At 40.9% G+C, this 27,315-nt stretch overlaps 1 protein-coding gene across 1 annotated transcript in view; it reads right to left on the reverse strand.

The window, feature by feature from the left end:
* Positions 1-26,981, reverse strand: part of LOC133408346 (AMP deaminase 2-like) — a 31,930-nt gene extending 4,949 nt beyond the window's left edge. The window contains 20 exon segments of the mRNA XM_061687128.1: positions 544-654; positions 770-943; positions 2,244-2,364; positions 2,459-2,622; positions 2,702-2,828; positions 4,269-4,432; positions 5,850-5,981; positions 6,093-6,287; positions 6,415-6,544; positions 7,543-7,632; positions 7,711-7,841; positions 7,843-7,853; positions 9,612-9,798; positions 9,923-10,034; positions 11,601-11,669; positions 12,069-12,199; positions 12,973-13,103; positions 17,164-17,280; positions 26,526-26,589; positions 26,891-26,981. Coding sequence (XP_061543112.1) covers positions 544-654; positions 770-943; positions 2,244-2,364; positions 2,459-2,622; positions 2,702-2,828; positions 4,269-4,432; positions 5,850-5,981; positions 6,093-6,287; positions 6,415-6,544; positions 7,543-7,632; positions 7,711-7,841; positions 7,843-7,853; positions 9,612-9,798; positions 9,923-10,034; positions 11,601-11,669; positions 12,069-12,199; positions 12,973-13,103; positions 17,164-17,280; positions 26,526-26,538 — 2,310 coding nt within the window. The 5' untranslated portion in view covers positions 26,539-26,589; positions 26,891-26,981.
* Between the last annotated feature and the right edge of the window lie 334 nt (positions 26,982-27,315).

Consider the following 27,315-nt stretch of genomic DNA (forward strand, 5'->3'; position numbering starts at 1 on the left):
TTTGCTCACGGTTACACCATCAGCATCTGAGACTGGTGTCGCAGTTTGAACACAAAGGAAAATTATGCAATGAAATACAGTAGAGATATACACATAGGATGCCATGTTATCACTGTCTGTTAACAACAAAATAATTTAAGTAAAAAGAAATACAAGACTGCTTCTTAAAAAAAACACACGTTCTCAACAAAATTGACAGGACAGCTTTTGTGATAATTGATCACATTATCGCTTACTTCTCTTTGCTCAAAGTGCAGTGTCGCAATGTAGCATCCATTTTGCGGAACATAATTTGCAATCACCTAAAAGTGTTGTTAACCATGTCCTTTAAGTATTGCTCTCCACACGGCTGTCATGCTCCTATCCAGGAAGTATATGTTAGGCTGCTCTTCTAGTATTGTGTGTATTATTCAGAGCATTTTTAAAAGTACAGGGTACTGTACAGCCGTTGTGTATCGCCACTGATACATCCCTAACTTTGCACGATTAAAGACGAGTAAAAAACAAACTCATCACTTGCTTCAAATCAAGAAAGCAGTTTACCTTGTGAGAAAAGCCACTCATGAGAACACTGTTTCTTGCCAGCTCGCACATGTCACAGGAACTCAGCTTCCACACTTGAGTAGCAATGCTGTACTCCTCCATGAGAGGCTCCTGGACACACACACACACACACACACACATACACACACACTGCTCACTACTTGTGACCATTTACTGTGTTATGCAAACGGTACTCATTCGACAGATGAAGCGTCCTTGCGCTGACCTTGGTGAAGTGGAATTGGAGGGGGTCGTCAGTGGACAGGGAGACCATGAGGCCTCTTGACAGGTACTCTGGCAGCGGATTGCGGTGGTAGCTCAGGAACAGGCTGTTGTTGCTTAGTGGGGACATGGCGATGCCGATCTGGGCCAGGTAGTACAAATACTGCAGCACAGGGGCCTGAGGGGAAAATGCCAAAGACATTTGCTAATAGAAGTGAGAGTGAGCATTTGCTTTATCTCCTGTTTATCGCAGAGGGTGAGTTCCACACCCACCTGTAATAAGTAGGCTTTACACGATCAGGATTTTTGGGGCCGATCAGCGAGTTTAAAAAAAAACGATAACTGATCACCGATCCAATCACAAGATGGAGGAATGTGTCTATTTAAATAATCTGTTCATTTACTGTATATACTTGTGCACATTAATTGCTCAAAACATTTTATTTACAACAAATAATGTATCATTGTTCCTCTATTTATGCCAGTGAGGCATAGTGACAGACAGAACAAATGAATGGTCTTCTATTAGATGGCAGGAAGTACATACAGTAATTAATGGATCCAATTTTTGTGACATTTTTGTTTGTTGGTGTGCCGTGAGATTTTTCAATTGTAAAATATGTTCCTTGGCTCCATAAAGGTTGGAAATCACTGCTCTAGTCAGATCGTGTATTTTAATAAGTCAGGTCAAACCAACATTACATGACAGAAATAATGAGCGCTAACTTGCTGTAATTAAATGACTTTGTTTTTAATTAAATTACTTCACCCACACCGAAACTTTAGAGCATGATTCGACAGAACGGCGGCATGTTTACGTCCAACCGTTCGTGCTACTGGTCGCTTGCTAGGCTACATAACATTTTATTGCCTGCTCGTGAGCCGTATTGTATTAAAAGTATGTGAACATACCTGAAGCATACTCATATTGTCCTTTTTCATTTTGTCCTTTTTCTAGGCAGAATTTTGTTTTCATATATACAGTATTTATACACATATTTCACGTTAGGAAAAATCTCATTGCATACAAAAAAAGTAATGAAATAATGGTGATAATCTTGTCTCACTGTACTCACAAATTCACTTGCTCCGTGTAAAATTTGGGCCTGTTTCGTTGAACACAAGGCTCTTATTCTGTAGTATGAATAGCAACTGATTGATATACATCGGCGTTATTAACCATAACTTGGTTAATTGTAACTTCTACCATCACGTAGAAGGAAGCCTATTACTATACGTAGCGAGCATAGACAGATGAACAAAGATTCCTTAGTCTTACTTGGTAAATAATTTTTGGACCAATTGAGTGAAAGTATGTATCACTGGAATATACACAGTGATGACAGAAAATGGATGAGTACATTCTATAGAGCTTCAACAAAACAGAAAATTTAGCTTTTTTTTCATGGAACAGTGACAGCATTGATAATTGATACCAGTGGATGGATAGTACAACATAAGATAAGTGGTGTGCTGACCTTTCTGAGCAGCAGACCATGGGAGATGTTCTCTGACAACATGAACCCTGACACCAGGTGGTGGATTGGCCCAGCTTCCCCACAGTGAGGTCGCAGCACAAATGTATGAAAGCCTCGCCTCCTGTTTTAGACAGATTTTTAAAAATATATTGTTACTACATTGTTTCTTATGGTTACGTTGTCTGTGGATTAACTGCAGCATGGAAGCATGTGACCTTCGTAGGTGGTTGAGCACTGTGATATTAGCATAAGTGTAATAGAGGTAGTAAGAGTAGGGCGGGTTGTCCTCCTCTCTCCAGTTGGCTGGCAGAGGACTGTCCAGATTGAAAATGTGGTGCTCAGGTTTGGACTCATCATCCACGCTGTCGAAGCCCACCACCTGTACGACAACAAATGTCCCACGACTTTTAATCTGGCCAGGTGCGAGTCATGGCAAGAAATTCGGAATGGATGCTCACGTGCTCCAGGAAGAGATGGAGATCAGGATGACTCTGAGGGTTGATGGTGACTTCAAACAGTGGCAGGAAGATATTCTCCAGCATCTCCTGGAAATTAGCCAGCTGCTTCTTTGTGTGATACACATCACTGTGGAAATAAAATAATTGTGAGAAGAACGGAAGACCTGTTTTATAATTGTTTCATGGAGATTTATTTCTTCATCACGTGTTTATCCAGCCATCCTTTTCTATAGCATTTGTTGGTGAGCTGGAGCCAGTCCCAGCTAACTGGTCGAGAGCCGCCTGAATTGGTCGCCAGTCAATCGCAGGGCAAATGGAGACAAATAACCATTCACACTCGCATTCACACTTTTACAATTTAGAGTCTGCCATGGACCTAAGATGCATGTTTTTGGCATGTGGGAGGAAGCAAGAGTACCCAGAGAATATTCACACAGGGATGTGTAAAACAGGAATACTCCACATAGGAGGGTCGACACAAAATTTGAACCCAGAACATCAAGACTGTAAGGCAGACATGCTTACAATTAGGCCACTATGCTGCATTATGAATTTATACTCAAGTCATTATTATACACGACATAAAAGTAACAATAACAGTCGCAAGTGAAATGTGTCCTAACTCACTTTGACATGGGTGATCAATTTTTATTGTGATTTCCATTAAAGAATTTAAGAAGTTATCATCCATCCATCCTCAATACCGCTTATCCTGGTTAGGGTTGCGGGGCGCTGGAGCCTATCCCAGCTGACTTCGGGCGAAAGACGGACAACACCCTGCACTGGTCGCCAGTCATTTTCAGGGCAAGAAGTTATCATGAAGCTTTAAAAAATTCATTTAGGAAAAAAAAATATTCGTGAATCACAGCTAGTAATATCTGAAACAAATACAAATTCGACACTTGAATTGACCTTATTTCTCAGTAAAATTCAGCTGGGTTTGGCTGTGGCATAAAAAAATAATTCCTAATAATTTCAAAAAGTTTGAATGTGTATGTAGACTCAACTTTGTTAAACTAGACTGAGCATATCCAGATGGCATGGTGGACGACTGGTTAGGACATCTGCCTCACAGTTCTGAGGACCGGGGTACAAATCGCCTGTGTGGGGTTTGCATGTTCTCCCCGTCCCTGCGTGGGTTTTCGCTGCGTAGTCCGGTTTCCTCCCCCTTCCCCAAAACATGCGTGATAGGTTAATTGAAGACTCTAAATTGCCCGTAGGTGTGAATGTGAGTGTGAATGGTTGTTTGTTTCTATGTGCCCTGTGATTGGCTGGCAACCAGTTCAGAGTGGAGCCTGCCTCTCGCCTGAAGATAGATGGGATAGGACTCCAGCAAGCCCTTGACCCTAGTGAGGATAAGCGGTACAGAAAATGGATGGATGGATGGATGGATGAGCATATCCACAACTAAAATTAAAATGGCATTTACTAGAGCATAGACCTCCGCCAACTCTAAAGGGGATCAGCACCAAATCTGTCATTTTCCTACAGTAGATAGATAAACGACACCTTGATCTAGATCCAAACCAACTGGAATGGGTTTTTCTGTGATTAAAGTGTTACTTACAATAGGCGGGGCACCTGGATAAGCCAGCGCACGTTATCTGAATACACCCGGTGTTTGACAGCCCACTGGGCCAGCTTGTCCCATTCATCTCTGGAGCGACCGTAGATGGATAGTCGCAGCTCGGAGTTTTGGTACTTGCTCTCCTCAAGGTCGGCCATAACCTCCTGCAAGAACAAAAATAAATTATTTTTGTAACTGTTTGATGATAGTGTCCAAATTTAAAGTCTTAAAAGTCTATGGGCCTAATTTACTAGGATCCCAAATACCGGACGCTAAATGTAATATTCACACTAACAGATTGCGCGTGCTGTTGGCATCAGGTGTAAAAGTCGTGGAAACCACAGTACTTACATTTCAAAGAGGGTTTTGTGCTTTAGGTACAGTACAGTAGCTCTGACAGCTTTCGCCATGGAACATTTGGAAGAGCACTGCATACGCAAAATGTAGTTTGAAGTGAGAAACTGGAAGCGTTAATGGAAGAGTCGAAACATATTACAGAGTTACAGAAAATAAATCTATCACTCCAATAATTTTGGGGAAACCGGCAACAGCAAAAAAAAAAAACCCATGTTTTTGTTAACTCACTTGCCATAAAAATGAGCAGTAAAAGAACTTTGTTTCCACAGAATTTGTCCTGATGCCCTCTAGCCAACGTCACTGTGACCCTAATGAGGACAAACAGATATTAAAAGTCCTTCCTTCCTTCTGCCATTAGGCTGCTCAACACTAGAACCCCTCTTTTTAAATGAATCACTTTTCTTGTAATCTTTTACATGATGTGGCTTTTTATTGTGTTGTATTGTTCTAATTTCTTTGTTCTTATTCATGCACTTCTCGCAACTGTACTGTAACTCCTGTACAACGTTTATTCTGTTTGTCTGTTGAGGCTGAATGTGCACTTGGACCAGGAAGCTGTAAACGAATTGCCTGCACCAGGATCAATAAAGTTGCCTGAATCTGAATCACGCCGAGTGCGTGTGAATTAGGTATTTGACCATCCTCTGTAATGCTGCATTTAAAACTTCAGACAACACACCTGAAAAACTGATTTAGGAGAGGCCAACACCAATTGTCACCCTGCGCTGAAATGACCCAGACACAACAAAATGCAGAGTTGAAAGGAGTTTTTTATAGGCGGTGTGGCATGACTCCTTCTTGTGACTCGCTCCAAGCCGGCCAGCCCTTAGATCATTCAGAATCTCTCAAAATTACATTGCTGAATAGAGGATTTGTTAGGATAATTTCTGTTTTCTGGCATTTCAAAAAGTGTTTCCAAAAAAATTCTCCCTGTCGCCTCTCATTTTGCTTGTACTATGCTGGCACCACTGTGTGTGCCGGTTTGCACCTTCCCCATCGTAATTTGTCTCAGGTTTGATAAATCACTTTGCGTCTCCTAAATGTATCCATTTGCATAAACGGGAATCCCACAACATGTAAAATGCACTATGTAGTAATTTAGCGTGTTTGGCAGACACAATCCTGGGTACGCCCTGTTTGTAGATCAACTTCCACATCTGTTTGTGTGTGCAATCAAACGCGCAAACCTCAAGTAAATCAGGCCCTATGAGTCCTCTTCCAAACCTTGACTATGTGTGCAAAGTATTTCCCCTCAACGTGGTTGTCAGTCTTGATGAATATCTCTCTGAGGATGGATTCTCCAATGGGGTTGTATTTGGCATTGAACTTGTCAAAGCGATGGAACGTGTTGCGGTCCTTGAAAAAAAATAAAAAAAATAATAAATAAAAATAAGTGAACTAATCAACACAGCACAGTACTTCCTCTCACAGTTTGAATATTTGGTCCTCCTTGCTCCTATTTCTCACCGCATGCATGTCTAGCGTGTCCACGCTCAGGTCGAAGGCCGTCAGATTCATAGTCTCGAACACCTCCTTGAGGGTTTGACCCCGACCGCGCTCAATGTGAACAATCTCCTCAGGGTATTTCTTCATGGCCCTCTTGATGAAGCGCAGCAGGTGCTTCTGGTTCATGCAGGAGGATGCGTGTATGTGCGTGTCTACCTAGAGTCACATTCACATGTAATGAGTTCAATATCTAAATGACAATTTCTAGATTTTGGCAGAACTTAAGTAATTTGGTTCAAATTTGGTTATTGTAGATGAGCCAGGACTGTTTGGTGGATCTTACTTTGCGTATGTTGTAAAAGTCTCTGTGAGGAACTTTCTTCTGGGCTGCCAGCTCCTTCATCTCATTTAGGAGGATGTGCATTTGATATTTGGAGCTTAGGTACTGTAGGCGACGGTAGCAGAAAGACTTCCTGTTAGAATACACAGGGAAAGAAAAATAGTTGAAATTGATGACAAAAGACAACACGCATTGGAACATGGGCGAGGAACCATATTTGGCACATGCTTCATAATAAGGGAGTTTTTTTCTTGATGTAAATATAATAGAAATATTAAATAGTTTGAAAATAAAATCAAATACAATTACAAACTTGTATGTATATTTTATTTCCCAAAAGTTTATTATACGATACTTATTATATCTACATTACATAAAATAAATTATTTAATATATTATACAGTGGACCCTTGCTATACGTGGAGAATCGGGACCGGGCCCAACCCCGAATAGCGGAAATCCACAAATAATAGATGTCCATTATAATTGCATTGAAAAAAATATTTTTTAACCTCCAAAAATCTTGAATAAGGGGGAATATACCGGCAATAAGCGTTTTCTATGAAAAATGGGGATTGCCCCCCGCCCCCAAAACTGAAGAAATATTTGAAAAAAAATCCGCAAATAGGTGAATCTGTGGGTGCCGAACCGCAAATATGCGAGGTTCCAATCTATAATCTACATTTTATTTAATATTGCTTATTATACTGATATATCATTACAAAATAAGACTCATAATGATTACACATTTTGAAAAAGTCACTAAAATAGAAAAACTATTTAAATGTTAAAGGAGATTTTCTTTGTGGTTTCCAAAAGTGCAGCCTGTGTGTGTGTGTTCGTGTGTGTGTGTGTTAATGAGTATGTGTGTTTAAATGACAACTATTGCAATAAAACTAAACTGTAAATATTAACGTTCTATGTATTACACTAATGATATAATGTATTTTTTTTGTATATAATGTATATTAAGTCACCAACATGTGGACTGTCGCCCAGAGTATGGAACACCCTTGACAGAAAGAAGTTACATACAGTACAAACAAATAAATCCATTCCAATGACAGAGGTAAAAAGGCACGGATAAAAACTAAAGCTGAAAACTCAACTGAAAAATAAATAAATACTTACACGGGGCCGTTAATGATGAGGGCCATCATTACATTCATGTCTGCGATATATTCTTTCAGGTCAGGATACGGCAGGTCTAATAGTGTACTTCTGCAAATAACGATATGATGGTCAAAGTAAGATTACACAAACATTACTGAAACACTTTTCCCCATATACAAGATGTACTTCTCCATGGTGTTTTTCTTGGTGTAAACATGCATTACTCCATCTATCATCTTGCAACCATATCCTGTATCTGAGGGCAGATTTTTAGGGTCCAGATTGTCATAAGGGTGTGTCTCAGAAACGGGTGGGTGGAACGGGGGCATCTGTAACAAAAAACGAACAAACAAAAGATACATTTCACCATCTAAGATGCATAGTGTCACACTAAATACAGCAACACAGAACCTGCTCAGAGAGGAAAGTCAAAGCATCTAATTTAAATGCCCAGTAAACTGAGAGGAAAATAATAAAATAATAATAAAATTTTACACTCCACAGTATTTGCTAACAAGCCTGCCAAATTTGAACAAATAAAATCGCAAAGTATGCGAGATAAGGCCTGAAAATGGTCAAGAATTGAGACAATCTTTCAGCTTCCAGAAACAGTGGGTGACGCTGACTGTTTTGAAAACCCGTCCCCTTGGAACTTTCAGCTGTCAATCAAATATGTGCCTTCTCTCGCAGCTTCTAAGCCAGAAGAGGAGAAATCCCAGCGACATTGTACAACATTGCACACACTCTCACGGGTCGCAGAGAGGCGCTCTGTGGCGACGAGGCAGCTTCTGAAGCCCGGCATAATGACAGGCAGCCGTGCCGGGACAATTTCCCCTCCTTTGCCTAGAATGAAATTCATTCTGTGCATCATGTTGCTGTGGCCGCCGAATGGTACACCATATGCGGCCACAGCAGTGCGATGCCCCACAGTCCCCCTGGATTATTATTTTTTTCTCCTCTTCTTCACCGCGCAATGTCGCAGACGGCAACTGTGAGGCGTACGGCTCTTAGCACCTTTTCTGGTGGAGCCATCCGGTTCACCGCTGCCTCACTATACGCCGCCCGTGGGGGCACACCAAGACACTGTAGCCCAAATAACGGAAAACACATTACACTTCATGGAAGATGTATTTTTTCGAGTTGTAGGCATAGTTTGACGGCTAACTGCACGCTCTAGTGGCAGAACTGGGCCAAGTTATCATGAACAAGCAATTACGCCGAATGGCCACTGCATGGAATAAGGGCGCTTGGTCATTATATAGTGGGGTAGAGGGGACTCCTGCTGTTTCCTGGTTATGTCAGCGCACACCCATTTTAGCCCCGCACAAAAATCCGGACAACTGCGATGCTGAAAAAGAGAAATTATTTTTCACCTTCTCAGTTGGACACTAAATTGTTCTCAGTCTTCACACGTTTTCAGCACTTACCTTCAAACATATTTAATGTCTTTAGGGGGGAAAAAAACATGAACATGCCTTTATTGAGTCTTTAAATGATCTAATCATGCAAAAACAATATGGTTTATTTCAGGATAATTTTCCTTTTGCCCTACAGGATACTGTTACATTTGAAGCAACCCCTTAACATGATCCATAAAAGAACAATGACTACCTTTAAGAGTTGCTGAAAAAGAAATCTTAAATGACCAGAATGGGGGCTCGCCTAAACCTGAAATCAGCACTAAACTGTGACGTAGCCTAAAGACAAAACATTGGTGATGCTAATGGGAAAAATTTGCTAAGGAGCAGACTGGGCTCTGGAACAAAAGGAAAGGGCTCGTGTGGTCTGACGAGTCCAAATGATGACTACAGATGACTATATTCTGAATTATCAGATTTTCTTTCCCATGCTGGCACACACATTGCCAGCATAGGATGAAATGCCAAGATCCATGGGAGTCTAATACTAATTCAGTAGCAGTTTGCCTAGCCATTTACTAGCACAAAATCTTGGCCAGAAATTACTCTGTGACATCTCATAAGCATATCAAAACAATGTGGCAGCGCAACAAAATACTACAGCATGTAACACAATCACGTTCCAAACACTATTTCCTCCCAGTAACAGTTTTTGCCTACATGTGATACCAGCATCGACGGGGGTCTCGGGGAATTTGTCATAGATCTCCATGTCCAGCGGCTTCAAGCCGAGGTCCTGCAAGGCGTGAGCTGTGGTCTGGCAAAAGGACTGCAAGGATCTGTTGATGTACCTCTCCCGAATGAACAAAGCCTTCACCACACACTTGGCAGCATCGACCAGGTCAGTGAATGGCACCTGAAGAGATATACTGATATTTAAAAAAAACATTTAGGAGTAGGAGTAGTTGGAAAAAGCTTCAAACTGCATTACTGGTTGTTTTTTTAATTTTTTTTTTTAATCACCACAAAGACATCCTCACCCCACATTTCTCTTCTCCAGATATTGAGACCCGCTGATACTCTCTCTCCATTGGCATTTCCCGCTCTTTAAAGCCATTATCAACAGCATCAACACTCTTCTCCTTCATTAACCTTGATTGAGGCATAGAGCAGTTTAAAATGGATTAACAGAGGTCGGTGGAGTTTTATACCACTGCATTAAAATAAGAACATTGCTCAATAAATGTCTGACAATTTCAATTGTTCAGTTCTCTTATTTAGAAGCACATAAACATGGGTACCCATTCAGTCAAAGCACTGAGCATTCTATCAAGTCCACAGCAGAGGGAAGATGAGGTCAATGGCATTACATTGATCATGTCTCCCAAGGGCTCTAGAGGAAACCCCAAACAAAACACTGAGGAGAAGTACAGTATATTATATCTCATATAGTAAGTATCAGAGAGGTTATATATTGTAATGCTCCCGTCCTTTATTGAGCTAAGGCACATATTTTGCATTAGAAAAATCTAGTGCCACACCACCACACAAATACTGTATATACAGTGGTGCCTTGAGATCAAGTGCCTTGAATTATGAGTTTTTCGAGATATGAGCCGTCACTTGACCATTTTTTATGTCTTGAGATACAAATAAAATTTGAGATATGAGTGCACTTCACGTCCCCACCGCCAGATGAAGGTAGAACACTTCACAACATCCAGCAACCATCAATTCACATTGGTTTCCTTGCAGTGGAAGGGCACTATCAGTTGGTAGCAGTAATGTGCCACTAAGCCAGTGATTTCCAACCTTTATGGAGCCAAGGCACATATTTTACAATTGAAAAATCTCACGGCACACCAACAAACAAAAATGCCACAAAACGTGGATACATAAATTACTTTATGTACTCCCTGCCATCTAATAGAAGAGCACTTATTTGTTCTGTCTGTCACTATGCCTCACTGGTACAAGTATATGAATAAAGACACATTATTTCTTGTAAATAAATACATTTTTTGAACAATTACATAAAATTTGATAATTTCCCACTGCACACCTGAAGAGCGCTCACGGCACATTTTGTCACCGCCAACACACCCCACAAAGAACAAGAACGGACGGACAATACGTTAGGTATAATTGGTTTGTGTTCACATTTTCTGAGTGGAGAGCAAATGTTATTACTGTGTTTTTATACAGTACAATACTGTTGAGAGCTATTTTTCTTACGAAAAAACGTTAAAAATGAATGTTTTTTTAGGAGGGAGGCTGGGTTAATTGCATTTCCATTCATTTCAATGGGGAAAGCTGATTTGAGATATGAGTGTGGTCACTCAGTGAATTAAAACTTGCATCTCAAGGCACCACTGTGTTCTGAAGCAATGATGATGTGTATTTACTCACAAATGTTCGTCTGTTTTATGAATGGCAACTGGTGGATACACAGATTAAGTGTACTTTCTGCTATTTAGTGGGAGAACACGATCGTTCAGCCTGTCACTATACGTTACTGGCATAGATGAACTAAGATGTAGCTATATTATTTGTAGTAAATAAATAATAACTTTTGCACCAATTAAGTTAAATTGGATGATTTCCTGCGACACATCTGATCATCTCTCATGACCCTAATATGCCGAACCACCATGGTCGGGAATCACTGATGTGTTGCAATAGAAGAGCAAATCACAAAGAGAAGCAGAGCACACTCACTCGAGGTCTGTGGCACTGTCGATTTTCATGAAGTCCTGTTTGGCGCGGAGCAAGATCTCGGGCTCAAGCCTTGGTGTGAAAGGCAGCGGTGCAGGGAAGCGTGGAGCGGAGAGCGGCGAGGCACAAGGGCAGATTAGAGGTTAAGCACATCGACACACAGTCAACTATGGTATATGCACTACGCCCACACCCACATATATGAACACACACACACACACACACACACACAGACTTCCTAAAGCATTTTAGCATTTAATTAACATCGGTGATTTTCAGAGACATGATCACTGAAATCATCAGATTAGTGCTGCAGATGCAGATAGCGCCAGCCTATCTCGTTGTGTGTGTGTGTGTGTGTGTGTGTGTGCGCGTGTCCAAGCAAGTAAGCACGAGTGAAAGCCAACACTTGGTCTGCCATATTGGAGAATGCAATATACTGCTTTTGTACGCATGCTTGAAGTTCCTCACTTAATGTCCTGACTAATCTGCCTCTCGAGACGGTGCCGACGCTCTTCCAGCTGCTCGATGGGGCTGTCCTCCGGGAACTCATAGGGGGCGCTGCGCATCTCACTTTCTGCCATGCTGCGTGTGAACAGCTCCTGACGTCGGCATCAAAAACAGTCATCAAAAGTGGGGAACCTCGGTAGTTATATTTCAGGAGCAAAAACAAACAAGAACGAAGACCTCTGCCAAGGCTAAATAATTTATCATTGGCAAAGTCAATGTTGCAGAGAGTCTACAATCTGTATAGCTCAAAGGAGTTCAAGTGTCATCTTGATGCAGAAATTGACAACATTACGAGCATGACGTGATTTCAAAATTTCCACTCAAAAATGTAACAGTTTAAGATCAGTTTCCACTCTCTCTCTGGTGATATATATATATATCTGCCATATACAATATTAATCAGTAATATTGTAAAACATGTTTTAAAAAGGTAAAAATGTATTTTTGCAAATAAAAAACTTTCTTCTTGTAAATGAGGAATGGTCTCATATTACTCTGACTTAATTGTTGTAATATTAAAGAAATTAAAAACAAAATCCAAACATACGGACTTAATTATTTCAAAATTGTGCATTTGTAATTGTTGTCCAGCGTCCTTGGGGCTGTGATTTTATTCTCATAATATTTGTACTTTGTTCATTATTTTTGTAAAATGGTTACTTTTCCACAAAAATATGACACTATCCTCAGATAATGAAGCGTCATTCTCATGTCAATGTGATGTCCTCTCGTAATTACAACTTTAGTAATTCTATGACTTTATTTGCATCATTAAAAACAGGTGATAAATATAAGATTGTTTCCGCAAAAAATTAAGCACAAACAAAGCCATGTCAATGAACACTTAGTGGAAGTTCATTCTCACCTCTGCAATCTCTTTGTACTTCTCTTCCATGGAGGTTCGTAGGTCAACAGGGAAGTGTTTTAGAGAGACAGGGGTTCCTGGGAGGGAACGCTGAGACTTGAGGGGTTTGGGCCCAGATACACCACACAGATCTGTCGGCAGACCAGGTACACGAGTCACTGATGAGATTAAAGTAGAGGTGGTAGGGTGGAGTGTTTTTCAAAGGCCTGTGCAAGACACTGTTTGTGATTGTTAAACTATGGTCATTATACAGAAAATTGAGGATGATCGTCTTTGTAAAGACAGGAATTTTGATGGCGCTCTTGTGTTGGATCATGTGAGAATGTGCACGTTGCACATCCAATGTTTTGGTCAGTGAATGTGAATAAAACTGCAAGGGCTAATGGGGTGTAGATATACATGGGCCATATGGGGGGGGCGTTCCAGACCATGGCTAAATCACAAACAATGACATTAGTCACTTTAATCATGTCAGTCTGTAGTTGAAACAGCTGAAACAGAGACAATGGGCAATAAACTCCACAGCAGAAAAAGATGACGCAAATAGAAAAGAATATACTTGCGGTTGACCCAAGATTCTAGCGTGTGTGATGGTAAACTGTTCTTTTACCAAGCAAAAATTGTAGCCTCATTTTGAGCCACTGTGCAAAATACTGGACTTGGGAATATTGGTAGTATTTAGTACAAAAAAAATACAGAACTCTACATGAGGACAACAGCCATCTAGCACATAACACATTGTTAGGCCAAAACTGAAGAACACGAGCAGCAACAATCATTTGTGTCCTTCCCAAAAACGACATAAACACATTTTTATTTTACTTGTGTGACAGTTTCATAACCAAAAATTGTCCATTTAAATTTGACTGTACAAAGTAAGCACCAACATAAACACATTTTTATTTTACTTGTGTGACAGTTTCATAACCAAAAATTGTCCATTTAAATTTGACTGTACAAAGTAAGCACCAATCAATGTATGAATGTTGTTTATGGTCAAGTGTGCAATTACCTGGAGGAGAGCATAATGAAGCTTTGAACAAATTAATAAAGAGCACAAGGCCTTTAAAGGGGTTAAGAACCACTGAAATAAAGCATGGAAATCCATATGAAGTGTCCTAAATGTCACTCATTCATGAGTAGGTACACACTTAAAAAAGAATGTACCCAACTCACAAGCATTGGGGTGTACATGCACCTGAGGTTGACACAGAGGGGTTTTCCGTTATCTAGAGCTGCTGCAAACAGATGGCAGTCCACTCCAGACAAATGCAAACACAATGGAAGAAAACTAGTGAAGGCCATACAATTTGTCTTCTTGGTTCAAAGTTTCCATGAAGGTTTGTCCCCAGATATGAACTCTGTCTTCAGATATGAAATTGTTATGGAGCCTATGAAAGTGATGCGTTCACTCACTATAACCGGTGACTGAAGTGATGAGTCGAGGACAGTGACACCGTAAAACATGTCATCACACACAGAGTCCTCCTCAGTTTAGCATCCAGTAATCCCACAGATGACTCTTGATCCAGCAACCCTGACACTATTTCTCTCCGTCATGTGACTGTACCAGGGGGGACACGTCCATCCCAGCAACAGGCGCCCTCCAAACAAGAAAACTTGTTTTTGTAGTCATGGATGACTGGTTTTCAAATCTAAACCTAGAGATGGATGTTTTTCAATGCTTGATGTTCTGTATTGACAAAGACATTGCCTGGTCTGTAAACAAAACAATGTGGGATGTCCTTGGCACTGTTCAGTTTGTGCAACTCAACAGAGTAGTCCGAATGACTTGTTTTCATTCCCTCCTCTTGCTACAACCATGGCGAAGTTCTGACAGACATTTCTTTGGTCTTTGTGTAAATGTGTTGCTAGGAGTTGAGGAAGCTCCTCACCTCAAAAATTTTGTTGTTTGTTTGTTAGGGTGTATTTTTGAAAAAATGCTCCAGCTCCTCCACCCTAACGTGGGTTGGGGAGCTGCTCTGTCCCAATATAACCCTTGTAACGCTCAAGCTGTCAACCAGTTTTAGCAGCGGCGTTTTGTTTACTTAGGCAACGATCACATAAATGTTGGAAACCCACATTTTATAGTCAAACACAAAGTTTTTTGTGGTATAAACTGGTTTAACTCTTAACATTAGCTTACACTACAGTTTGTCATTCACTAGTATGAGAAAGGGTGTCCAAAACTTGACTGGTGTCTGACCTCAGCATATCCCAAATTGCCGTATTTGGGGAACAGAAAAGCAAACAGACAAATCCCATTAGTCACACATTGTTAAGCCAAAATATGCCATCATACATACGGTTTAGGCCACTTATTACGATGAAAAAGTAAATTATATACACAGAATTAAAACAATTTAGATGCCACTGCATAGGGGAAAAGTCTTATCTAATTTTTTCCACTCAAGTTGTGATTGGCTTATGGCTACTGATTCAATCAACGCTTATCAAAGGTGTGACATTTTACTCAATGCCCATGTCAAGAAGAACAACCGAGGTAAGTGTCACTGTGCAGACCGTCAGGCCTCACTCGCAGTGTCGCGTCAGCGTGGATCTCATCCATGTGTCGCCTACAGCCTTTTACCCGAGAGTACACAGAGGCAGACGGAGTCAGGCTAGGAAACACGAGCCTTGCAGCATTTTATGATCCATGCAACCACTTAGACCAAGACAAAGACAAGAACAAGTGTGTGTGACTAACCCTAACCTAACCCTAAACCCTATGTTCCTTTCGCACATGCATTGTCACACATCTTAGGTGAAAACCATGTAATTACGGACACACCCTTGCGCTGTCACTTGGCCTGTTCTATTTCATTTAAAATATGTACAGTAACACATCATAATGATCGATGCCAACAATTATTATGTAAAGTACCTTGATGACTTTTCATGGCCATGTGGTGGGATGGGGCATGGGCCAGGGAAGAACCTAACTCCAGAATTTAAAGTTACATTTTGGTGAAGATTCAGGGGGAAATGTGTGAGTCCATTAATTTTTTTTCTTTAAGAAATAAGCAAGAGAAAGGATTTTCTGAAATTTTCCATACTTGTTTATTACTCAGTACATACATAACGCTGACCCTTAAGCAAAGGTCACAGCTGACATATTGTTCTGAAAAACATGTATATGCCAAAATAGAGGTTTAATGCTAAGTGACAATGTCAGATCATTTTTCCTTTAACAATTTGTTTATTATTATGGTAGCAGAACTGCACTGCAACAGACTTCGAGCTGGTACTGTTGTGCCCCTGAAGAAGAAAAGTCTTAGAACGAAAGAAACAGTTGACTCTGCATTGTTGAGTATGCGTATGCACAGTTTAATTTAGTTTCAGTTTAAAGTATATTCTATGATTCTATTTGTTCCCTTTAGAGATTTTACTTTCTTCCCCTTAGAGGCCAAGGAAAGACACAGACGCTCCTTAGCAACCAAAGACGAGAATAAACCTCCACTTTGGGTCCTTGTCTCAAACATTATTTTGCATGCGAACAAATGGATGATGTTTGCCTGCTGAAACTCTTGTTTACAAACTGGATTTGCTAGTAGTGAGGACATCATTCTGTTCACTATCAGAGGGGTTTGGCAGGAAGCATAGTCACAGCTAACGTGACAGCCTCTACAAGGAAACAGTAGACCACATATCACGGTCTGTCATATGCCTTCACAGAATACCAACACAAAATCATATGACTAGCTGCTCACATAAAAAGCACTGCCCATCAAAACACTAATGTGTTGTCTTCTCTCTAATGACAGTGATGTCAACATTGGGATAGTAGGGAACTGGCTGACTGCACACACTTGCACCATGTGTGCTCATTATGCTCTGCAGTGATTAAACCACTGGGGAGAAACTACAGCACCATAGCAGATGCCCTGAATGTCTACCCACTGCAATAAACTTGAGCCCATCAAGCTTTGCTAAGATCAGCATCATAGCAACGGAGCAGCCTAGCAAATGCATGACGCAGCCACCTCTTCCATATGTCCTTCCCCATAAGGAAAAGAGGCTGTCAGCAGATTACACACAAGCAAGAGTTTCCCAACACCTCATCGGGGGCTTGTGTAACATTCCATGAGTGATAAGAACCTTCGGTGTCTACCATAAAGAAGGAGCTGAAACTTGTAGAACAGTATTCATGTCAACACAACAGTCATCATGAATGAGTGCAAGTTACTGTACCTCCTCTGTCCTGTCTTGTTCTGCTCTCACAGTTACTGTCGTAGTGGCCTGGTCTGAGCTCCTGCGGGATGGTGGGACATTTAACGAGGCCTGGGACAGTCGATGTACCCTCCCCCGCTGGCCCGGTGCAAAAGAGAGAATGACAGCAAATAGATAAGAGAGCGAGAAAAAAGGAGAGGAGCGACAGGATATTCTCCTTCCTAGAACGTAAACTGCTCTAGCACCAGGATTGCACAATGTCCCCTCTTTTTCCTTTTGGCTTCTGCTGTTGTGCTGTCAGTGTGGTGTTGATCTGGTTCCCCCCTCTTTCCTCCCTGAGCCTCTCTCACTCTCTCGCTTCCTCTCCGTGTGCCTTTCAGCTGCTTCCTCGATTTCACCGGTTTGCAGCGCATAAACAGCACAGTCTTGAAGCGACCGGATTTAAATACTGGGCTGGAACATACCACGTGGCAAAAAAAGGTGGGGGGAGGGACTAGGACGAACCACCTCAGGCGCCATTGTGCTTTAAAATGGAGCAGGCCTTCGCCCTGTGGCCACTCCCACTCTCCTCCCCTGCCTCCTTTCTCCTCGTGTTAACAGCCGCCTCATGATTGCATAGCTCATATTTGATTTCTAACATTGAGGTAAATTTATTAAGTATGCTATGCTATTTTTTGAGAAAAATTACTACAAAATTATTATTTTATTTAGTTTATCTTCTGTTATATTCTTGATTTTCCTCATATTTGATTTAATTTGTCACTTACCTGAAATACTGTATTTACAGTTATTAATTATTAACTGTTCCTTTGAAATGTTGTTGTTAATCTGTAATGTCATCAGACATTACTATTAGTGTGGGTGAGCACATACAGTTGCATGGTTACAAGATTATGGGTACATGCAAATGTCGGGGGTTTAAATGTAGGGTCCGGCCTTCCAGTGTGCTTGCGTGGGTTCCTTTCCGGGTACTACGCTTTCCTTCCACATTCCAAAAATATGCATGTTATCTTAATTTAAGACTCTAAATTGTCCTTAGATGTGAAGGTGAGCGTGAATGGTTGTTTGTCAAATGTGCCCTGTGAATGGCTGGCAACCAGTCCACGGTGTATCCGGCCTCTTGCCCGAAGTCAGAATTAACCTGTATATCCGCCTGTTGCCATGCATACAACAGAATAAGTCATGGCTTCCCGGGAGTATATCAGCTTAGTTTGTGTTCAACTAAATAGACCTAGATTTCACACTGAGTAAGTACATTTGTGGGTAAATCGAGATGAGATATTTATTATATCAGTATATATACTTTTTTGTGACATTTTTATGTAAGGTGGGATAGGCTCCAGCACACCCACAACCCTTGTGAGGATAAGCGGTGATAGAAGATTAATAGATGAGTGGTCATGTGTGCTCCCCCTCCTTCTCTATTCTGCATGTTAATTTTCCCTTACTGTGATATGGTGTTATGGTGATACGGTATGGTGTTGGGGGAGTTACCTGACTAGCACAAGCAAGGCCTAAGCGCAGCATTACTACCCAGTGCTCTACTACATCTATACACAAGCTCCTTTTTCAATATGTGGGGTCAGGATACCATCAGAGGTTTGCACAATATTAACTAAAATAAACAGTCCCAACCATAATTAGTACCAACACAGTGTTGACTCAGATGTACACACACAAATCATTCAACTGATTTGTCATGATGATTTCAATTATTTTCAACACAACAAAGCATGTCTTTTAATAAGATGAGAGCACAAATGTTGCAAATGAAGTCTCTGTGCGTCAAAATGAAGTCTCTGTATGCAAAAACAAAATTCAAATAGTGATATGAGGGTTTAAAAGACATGGAAAATAGCGTACAGTCAATAGTAGACAGGTGGAGCACTGCAAATATTTGACTAGCCTCGTGTGCTTTTGTGTACTTTTGTTGTGACATTTTTATGTAGTGGTGTGCTATGAGATTTTCTAAAATGTGTGCATTGGCTCAATAAAGATTGAGAAACACAGATCAAGACTTTGTTTTCCCAGAGAGCTAATCAGTGGCATATGGGAATAGCTGAGCACCGTTGTCTCCCAGAACAAGGAGCAAAAACAAGCATTGCAGCAGGGAGCTAATCTGGAACACTGCACAAAAATTCCCACGTGAATTCACAGCAAAATAACACACTGTGACTCCTCATATCTGTGCAATTTGTATCCAACTCTTTGGATCCAAACAGATGGATTCCCTAGACACTTTATTTTCTCCACAGCATGTGAAACACAAATACAAACTATATTACACACACAAATTGACACCGGCAGCATAGCTGCACACGCAAGGCTCTGTTTTTGAAGACTGTTTTTGTAGACTACGCAACGTGTGCTAGAGCGAAAATGCTGGCGCATCTTGATTTTCGTGTAAACTCAAGGCTCGCTGGAATGTTTGCCAATGTGTCCGACCGGTCTGCGCCAAGCTGGGCCTACTGATGCTACGAGGGTGAGTCCCTTGACATCCGCCTGGCGCATGTGACAATTTGGTGACTGAGGGCACAGATGCGCTTCATCAGGAAAAAGTGGCACATCTTGATTTTGGCAGAGCCGTCTGAACTAAGCTGGGCGGTGTCGGCGCAGTGAGGGTGTGCCCTTGGAGATGCGCTTGGCAGAGTGAGATTTTGGTGTCAGAAAGCCGTCTAAACTAACGCCTTCCCATTCCACATCTACGTTTTGGTGCAGGGGATCTAACGTGATTTTGGTGTATTTGATTAGTGTACATGCAGGCAGACAGTCACGCGAGTTCCTCGGACGTGTGTGAAACAAACGACTGCCGGAGGGGATATAGATCAATGAGGTCCCCAAACTCATTTAAGTCGCCAGTGGTTTTTCACCAGCTCATTCAGTATTTAACACGCACGGTTCGCTGAGTCCTCTTCCACATATAGAGAGGTCACCATGCAAGACTATTTGCACCACTTTTAAAGGAAATGAAAGAACCTGTTTCTATTGGACAGGATTGAAGTCAGCTCCACTGACATATTTAGATGTTGTCACCCGCTTAATCACGTTGTCTTTTGTCACACCTGCCAAGTGACAGTGCTCCAGTCACCGCACGGATCGCTCATGCGAGACCGTCATTGCGCCTCACTTAAAGAGAATGAATAAAAGAAGTCGCTTTGACTGGCGGTGAATAAAGTTGGGCGTGTTCACGCCCACGAGGAGCAAACAGACCCTTTTTTAAATACACCGGCTGCTCTCGTCTACAGAATTGCAAACACCCAGTCTAACCCGCATTTCGCACAGTTACGCCAAGCACAACGCTGGACTTGTGCTCGTCTCGAAAATAGAGCCTTGAGGTTCACATATTACCAAGGAAACAATTTCAAACATCTCATGCTTCTTGTCAGTGCCGCTTTCACAATATGTGCATAGAGAGAGTATTCTAACATCTACCTTATCATCACTTTTACTCACAACATTGCCTGGAGATACTAATATGGGGACAAAAATAACAAAATAAAAATACCTTTTACTGGAAACGTCTTTCAAAGAGGTCTTTGATGTCATTGCATCGCAAAACCACACAACACAAAATATTTTTTTTTCCCAAAAACAGACAAGTCTAAAGGTTTCACCATATCTATGAAATTACACTGAAACGGTAAGTATTATGCTTTGTGATTAAAAAATAATAACATGTGAGTCCACTAGAACTACAGCCTATTGAACTAACCCAGCGTTAACATTTAAATTTCAGAACTCAATATTCCAAAGGAAGTCATATTGTCTTGTCAGAGAGGTTCTCTTCGTTATTGCGTTACGAAAACCAGTGCAGGTCTGTAGAGTGACAGCACGTGACTCACATTGGTTGTAAAGAAGTCATCAGAGGTAACATGGCAAAGCTTAAAGCAAATATGTCACCTACGGCCACAATAAAACTGCTTTAGCAGCTCAAAACTGCTTAAAGTGATTAAAAGCTGTACCAAATATTTTTACTTCACAAAGAGGGTATTTTATTTAAGTTAAGCCTGTTAAGTTAGGTAGTAGGACTATGCAAAAACGACATCATGATTTCCACAGAACTTTGTAAAGGTCCAAGAAGAACCCATTTTAATGTGGATATTGACACCGGAGTTATTTTCTTGATTTCAGGCTGCAGGAGTCAAGTGTTGCAGTGATCCCACCATATCCAATAGATGGAGCTGCTGTGGCTGTACGAGGCAGTGGACACCCACTTTGAAGCACATTGTCGCCACCCACAGGATTTCAGTCAAACAAGGACAGTGTGCTATTGTATTTATGTTAGCAAAACGCTACGTTTTTGATACGGCTCTTGTTTGGGTTGTCACTACACTGGCCAGGTGTACCTAATATTGCAGCCAGTCAGTGTAAAAGGGTTTGTGTGGAACAAGGGAGGGACCTCTTAAGATCACAATGGCATGCAAAGCAGTAATTCAAGTAGAAGATTGAAATTCACTCCACCTCTCTGTCAAATGCTTTAATAGCATCTATATATCACGACATGTAACCCAGGCTGCAAAGCTACAGTGCAACATTACATATTCTGCTTCATGTGATGCCGAGGAGGTCCGGTCGGAGGGAGCCTCCTGCAGATGTAGAAACTGACATCCACATTTCCATCATCACTTGCATGAGAGAACCATTTCAAAAGCAGTGCGGCATCCGAGATAGGAATTCATTGCCTAAGCCTATTGAGATTGCTCCAAGGATCAATGCTGTAGAGTTTAGTTTATTTTTATACTGGTAACAGCTCAAACACGAGCTGCTGAAGAGACAATGCAGCAGATGTATCTATGGTCGACAATTTGACATCAAAAGTACACTAAGACTTACAAGGACCTTTTTTGGGGTCCACATGTGGCTCTTATAACGGACCAGGCATTCAGACGGTTCAGCCGGGCGACTAATTGAGAGCATGAAAATGGCTGGCGAGACCTCTAAGTTATTTATTACTGCAGCAAAGATGGGCTTCCTCAGCAAATATGGTTTAGTATCTACTGCAGCACCCCACACAACATTTACACTTGGCCAAAACACACTAGTGTTGTACCGTGGTTGCATAATTAAATCAATAATAACGTGTAATTGCTTCAAAGATGAATTGCTGTTGTAGTTCCAGCAGGCAGTCAAGCCCCCGTTTGATCTATAATGATTACATCACACTAACTAATAATCTAAGCATGTGCAGTACCTTGTATTTGACACCTAAGACATGCAGTCAAAATATTGTATTGTTGCCATGGATGCATTGAAAAACCAAACCAAAGAACCTAAAAGGTAGAAAGAAAAATCCTGCAAGAAATAAAGGAAATGTAATCAAACTACTCTAAAACCTTTATTAACTGTTCAGGCAATATCTTAAATTACATTCCAATGCAAAATTAATTTAACCACAAAACCATCTCAACTTTTAACTAACTGTTACACAAGAGTAAAAAAGCTAACTACTAATGTATTGTAACAACAATAGAAAAAAACAACTTTAACTCTACCATAACAAATCAAGATGTACAGCAGTTTGCCTTTGCGGAAGCTGGTCCTTTTACTCTAAGGGTCTTAAAAATCCAAAGAAAAAGTAAAATACACACAAAGTAAAGTTAATGCTATGAAGCTTGTTGAACTGAGCTCTCATAAGGTATGGTCAGGTGTCTGACTACAAGTTTTTTTTGTGAATTTTGAGGCCCATTTTATTTTTTATTTTCTTGGTGTTTGCGCTTTTGGTCACTTTTCAAATTGTATAATGTCTGGGATTTTTGCATTTGGAGGTAACACTATAAAAGTCCTGGAGCCTAAGTCCAGTAACTTTAGGTGAGAGGCAGGGTACACCTGGGACTGATCACCAGTCCATCCCAGCGCACATATTACAGATAGACCGATGCGTTTATTGGAGTGCTCGGCCAAAACCAATGCAAGGACAGGGAGAACACACGAAGTCCACACAGGAAGGCTGGAGCCGTGATTTGAACCTCAAACCTCTAAACTGTGAAGCAGACATGCTAACCACTAGGTCACTGTGATATAAAGTACTATTCATCTAGAAATAAAGGTTATATTAGTATTTTAGGCAAGAAACTGGAAATGGAATAATGAAATGTGATGATTATTATTTAACATTACCTATCATACCTGTTATATTGCCAAAGTATCGCACACAAAGAAGGCCGTCACGGTGACGAAATGGCAGATAAACTGACAAGTGCAAACAGAGATAATGATGTAGCTTCGCCCTGCCCAAATGATAAACTACAACAGCAGAGCAAGCAGATCAGAATATCGACTGTCATAAATGTCTGTCAAATTTCCAATCTTCAACATGAGTAAAACATTTTGCACAACTCATTTAACAAATAAATTAATGTTCACTCATTGGTACAATCTGGCAGCTTATACAAAACTTTTTAAAAGGTGAAGTCCATGGCTATTCACACTGACAGTCTCCTACCTCTCTAAACAGTTGTGTCAATCATTTAGCTTTTCTCACTGTTTCTAAAGGATCCCCATCTCACCGTCACTCACCAGGGCTGGTGATGCTCTGCAGGCTCCCCCGCTTGGGGAGCGGGTATTTGGGCTTCCCTGAGCTGTCGCTGGTGGAGGAGGATGCTGACATCTTGCTTCCTGCGCTCATGCGGGTAGTGGAGCGAAGCCAGTTAGGGCTGCGCAGTGGCCAGAAGAGGGAGAGAGGAGGCGCGGCACCGACGCTTGAGCTCTGTTTCACATTGGGGCAGCGAGGAAGCAGGACCCACGCAAGGTTGTGACAAACTCCTCTGCGCAGTTGGATTCTCCTCCTCCCAACCAGCCACAGGTCAAGAGCGACGCTGCACAGTGGTGAGCTAAAAGCAAGGACTACCCAGCTATTGCTGAGGGCCATGCTCCTTGGTTGCCCTCGCAACCAGAGAATAAACTTCAAACAGCAAATGTAAGGGGATCCAGATGCAAGAAGACACTATGGATGCGAGCATTACAGCAGCACATCACAAAATGGGCTGAGCAGGAAAGTGAGCGAAGGACAAAAGTTTTTTTCCCACTGGTCTAAAAATAGCACAGATACACAGCCAGACTGCAAAAAGGCAGACCAAAAAAAATCAAATAGTGAGTGAAGGTACTCAAATGCTCCCAAACCATCTTCTGGAAAGTTCAGAAAGAAGACACATACTGTACCCTAAACACTCTACTCAGACCGCCTGCTGTCAACTATTATTAACAGTGACAAGCAATGTTGAGCAAGGTCAATAATTCAACGTGGCAAATATGTGCACATCATTGGTTGCTCTCATTATTGTTTTGTTACATTGTTTATTATTATATAGCAAGAATCAGACAAACAGCTACACATATTAAGCAGCACGAATGTTAATGCCAATTCTTTTGTCTTTTCAAAATAATAATCTGCCCTTACAGAAGTAAATGCCTGTGAAATAGCTTGTGTCATTTTAAAAAAATGGTTAAACTTGGCATTTATTTTAAACAAATGTCTTGGCTTGCTTCACATACTGTGTATCACGCCCTTCCTTGATGAGATTTTAATTATTTTTGATTCAGAAAGGGCTCAGGTAGGTTACCATACTCAGATCCAGAGTAACAAAACCTGTCTGCTGCATGACAAAATGCATCTTATGAATCTCTTTAATGCATGTATTTTTTGTACCAGACTAGACATAAATTATGATAAACCATACATAATCATGCAAATGAAAACGATTTATAAAATATGAAAACTGTTTACAGTATTTTAGAGCGTCCTCTTTTGTAGTCTCAGAAAGAAGCATGAACAACAGGCAACATCACCACCTAGTGATGAGAACTGATTTATGCAGCTAGAAGTGAAACTCTTGTATGATAAATTAACAGTTTTCTCCCTGCTAGTCTACAAATATTTGTTTAGGTGGATGCAAATTCAAATTAAACTAGTTTTAAATATGGGCAGCATGGTGTACTAAGTGATTAGCACATATGCCTCACAGTTAAGGTATTTTGTAACACAGCGTGGGACCAATTCCAGTTCCCACTCAGTGATAGCGTAGATGTGAATGTGAGTGTGAATGGTCGTCTGTCTCAAGATGTGCCTTGTGATCGAATGGCGACCAGTCCATGGTGTAATGCCTTTTGCCCAAAGTCAGCTGGGATACGCTCCAGCTCCCCCGTGACCCAGATAACAACAAGCGGTACAGAAAATGGATGGATACTGAGATGCAAAAACATGCTTGGTAGTCTCCAGCCTTTTCAAAAAGATGGCCCACTTTTTAAGAGAGCTGACCCTCCAGAACCAACATCTAAAATGCAGCTGCACTCTGTTAAACCACACCAGTGACACCACCAAACTAATCAAGGTTACCTTACCTGGTAACAAACGTCTTTCACGTTGCCCTGGGTGTTCTGTAATGATTAGTTATTTCCTCTTTGCTTGTGTTACTCTGCGGTTTGGAGACAGAAGCTTACGATTGGCATAGCGTATCACTACTGCATATCACTCCTTGAGAGCAAAGCTCATGGGATTTAAAATAAAATATGTTTCCAGAAGCCAGTCACCCCCAACCAGAAGAAAAAAACTCTGTTATTTCTCTCCCAGTGGACACTCCCTGGCCAACACATGATACAGTAGGTACACTAGCAGATAACAGATATAATGAGATCCAAAACAAGATATAGCCCTAGAATATCATGTGGATCGTTTTTTTCCCCTAATAATAAACTACATGCAGTGACATTTGACACACAGTACAGTAATAAATATATTGTAAAATTAATACACCTCTATAACAATGACAAACTGCGCATTGTTTTATTCTGTAAAGTCAATTCATTGATCACCTTGCTTGTACACTTCATCTTGTGTGAACTGAATATGAAACAATCATAATTTTAGTAGTAGTTAGCACATCCGCCTCACAGTTCTGAGGATAGGGATTTGAATACAGGCTCTGGCTTTCCTTTGTGGAGTTGGCATGTTCTTCCTTGGTTTATGTGGGTTTTCTGCTGGCACTTCAGCTTCCTCTCACATTCCGAAAACATCCACTATAGGTTCATTTAGGATAAAATGATCATGTGAATGGTAGTTTGTCTGTATGTGTGCCCTGTGATGGGCTGGCGACCATTCCAGGGTAGACCCCGCTTCTTGCCCGAAATCAGCTGGGATAGGCTCCAACTCACCCACGACCCTAACTAGGATAGGTTTTATTTAAAAACTCATAGATGGATGGAGTATAGAAAATAGATGGATGAATGGATGATTGTGTATGGGAGTTATGTGACATCATGACGATTCAGGCAGAAGCAAACATGGACAAAAGATGGACTAAGATAATTTTGACGCCGAATTTAAAATACAAATGAAAATATTGCCAGGTTATTGCTAACTTGGTGAATATGAGAAATTGGTGACTTACCACCCCCTGACATGGTTGCGGGCGAATCGGAATTCGGGAAGCTGCTGTTAAAACAGGAAGTTGCCTGTCAAAACACGACGAAATAATAGTTGATGTATTTGTTTATACCACTGAAACATAACCTTAGCTGGCGTATAAGTGAATCAAACCCCTTAAACTTCGAAGGCTAAGCTAACTAGCCGCTATAGTTTAGCTTTGTTTGTTTTTAAGTGTTTCCCTCGGCTAACGTTAGCAAGTGACTAACAGCACCGTCGTATCAATTGTTACAATAACACCCTAATACATTATTTAACACTATAACACCCTAATCAATTATTTGACAGATACTTGTCTGTTTTTTTTTTTTTTTAATTATTTTTTTTTACCTTAGCTTTATATCGTCAGCATTCGCGTAGTTAAACTTTAACGGGAGCTCTCCAGTCGTTCGTGTGTGTTGACTGTTCGAGTGTTTCCTGCTGTGCTTCAACAAAACTCACGTATTTAGTTTTGTTTTTTAATACCCACAACTAAACGTGTCTCTGAAGTGCACAAGTAAATACATATAAAAGCAGTGTAAACTTTTAAGAAATGAAGTGATGAATGTTTAGTTTTATAAAGCACAATGTTGAAAGCAACTTATCAGTCGTCATAGTAAAAAAATTAATTTAAAAAAATGCCCAGTGATATAAACTACAAAATATGTTGGTGAGGTAATAAAGAGGCAATAATGGGTTCAGGTTCAAAAGGGTTGCTGACCCTTGCATTAGAGGTATAACTTGCAGTCTTGCATATAGAACTTGAGTAAAAGTAC

Source organism: Phycodurus eques, chromosome 10, assembly GCF_024500275.1.
Source record: "Phycodurus eques isolate BA_2022a chromosome 10, UOR_Pequ_1.1, whole genome shotgun sequence".
Lineage (NCBI taxonomy): Eukaryota > Metazoa > Chordata > Actinopteri > Syngnathiformes > Syngnathidae > Phycodurus > Phycodurus eques.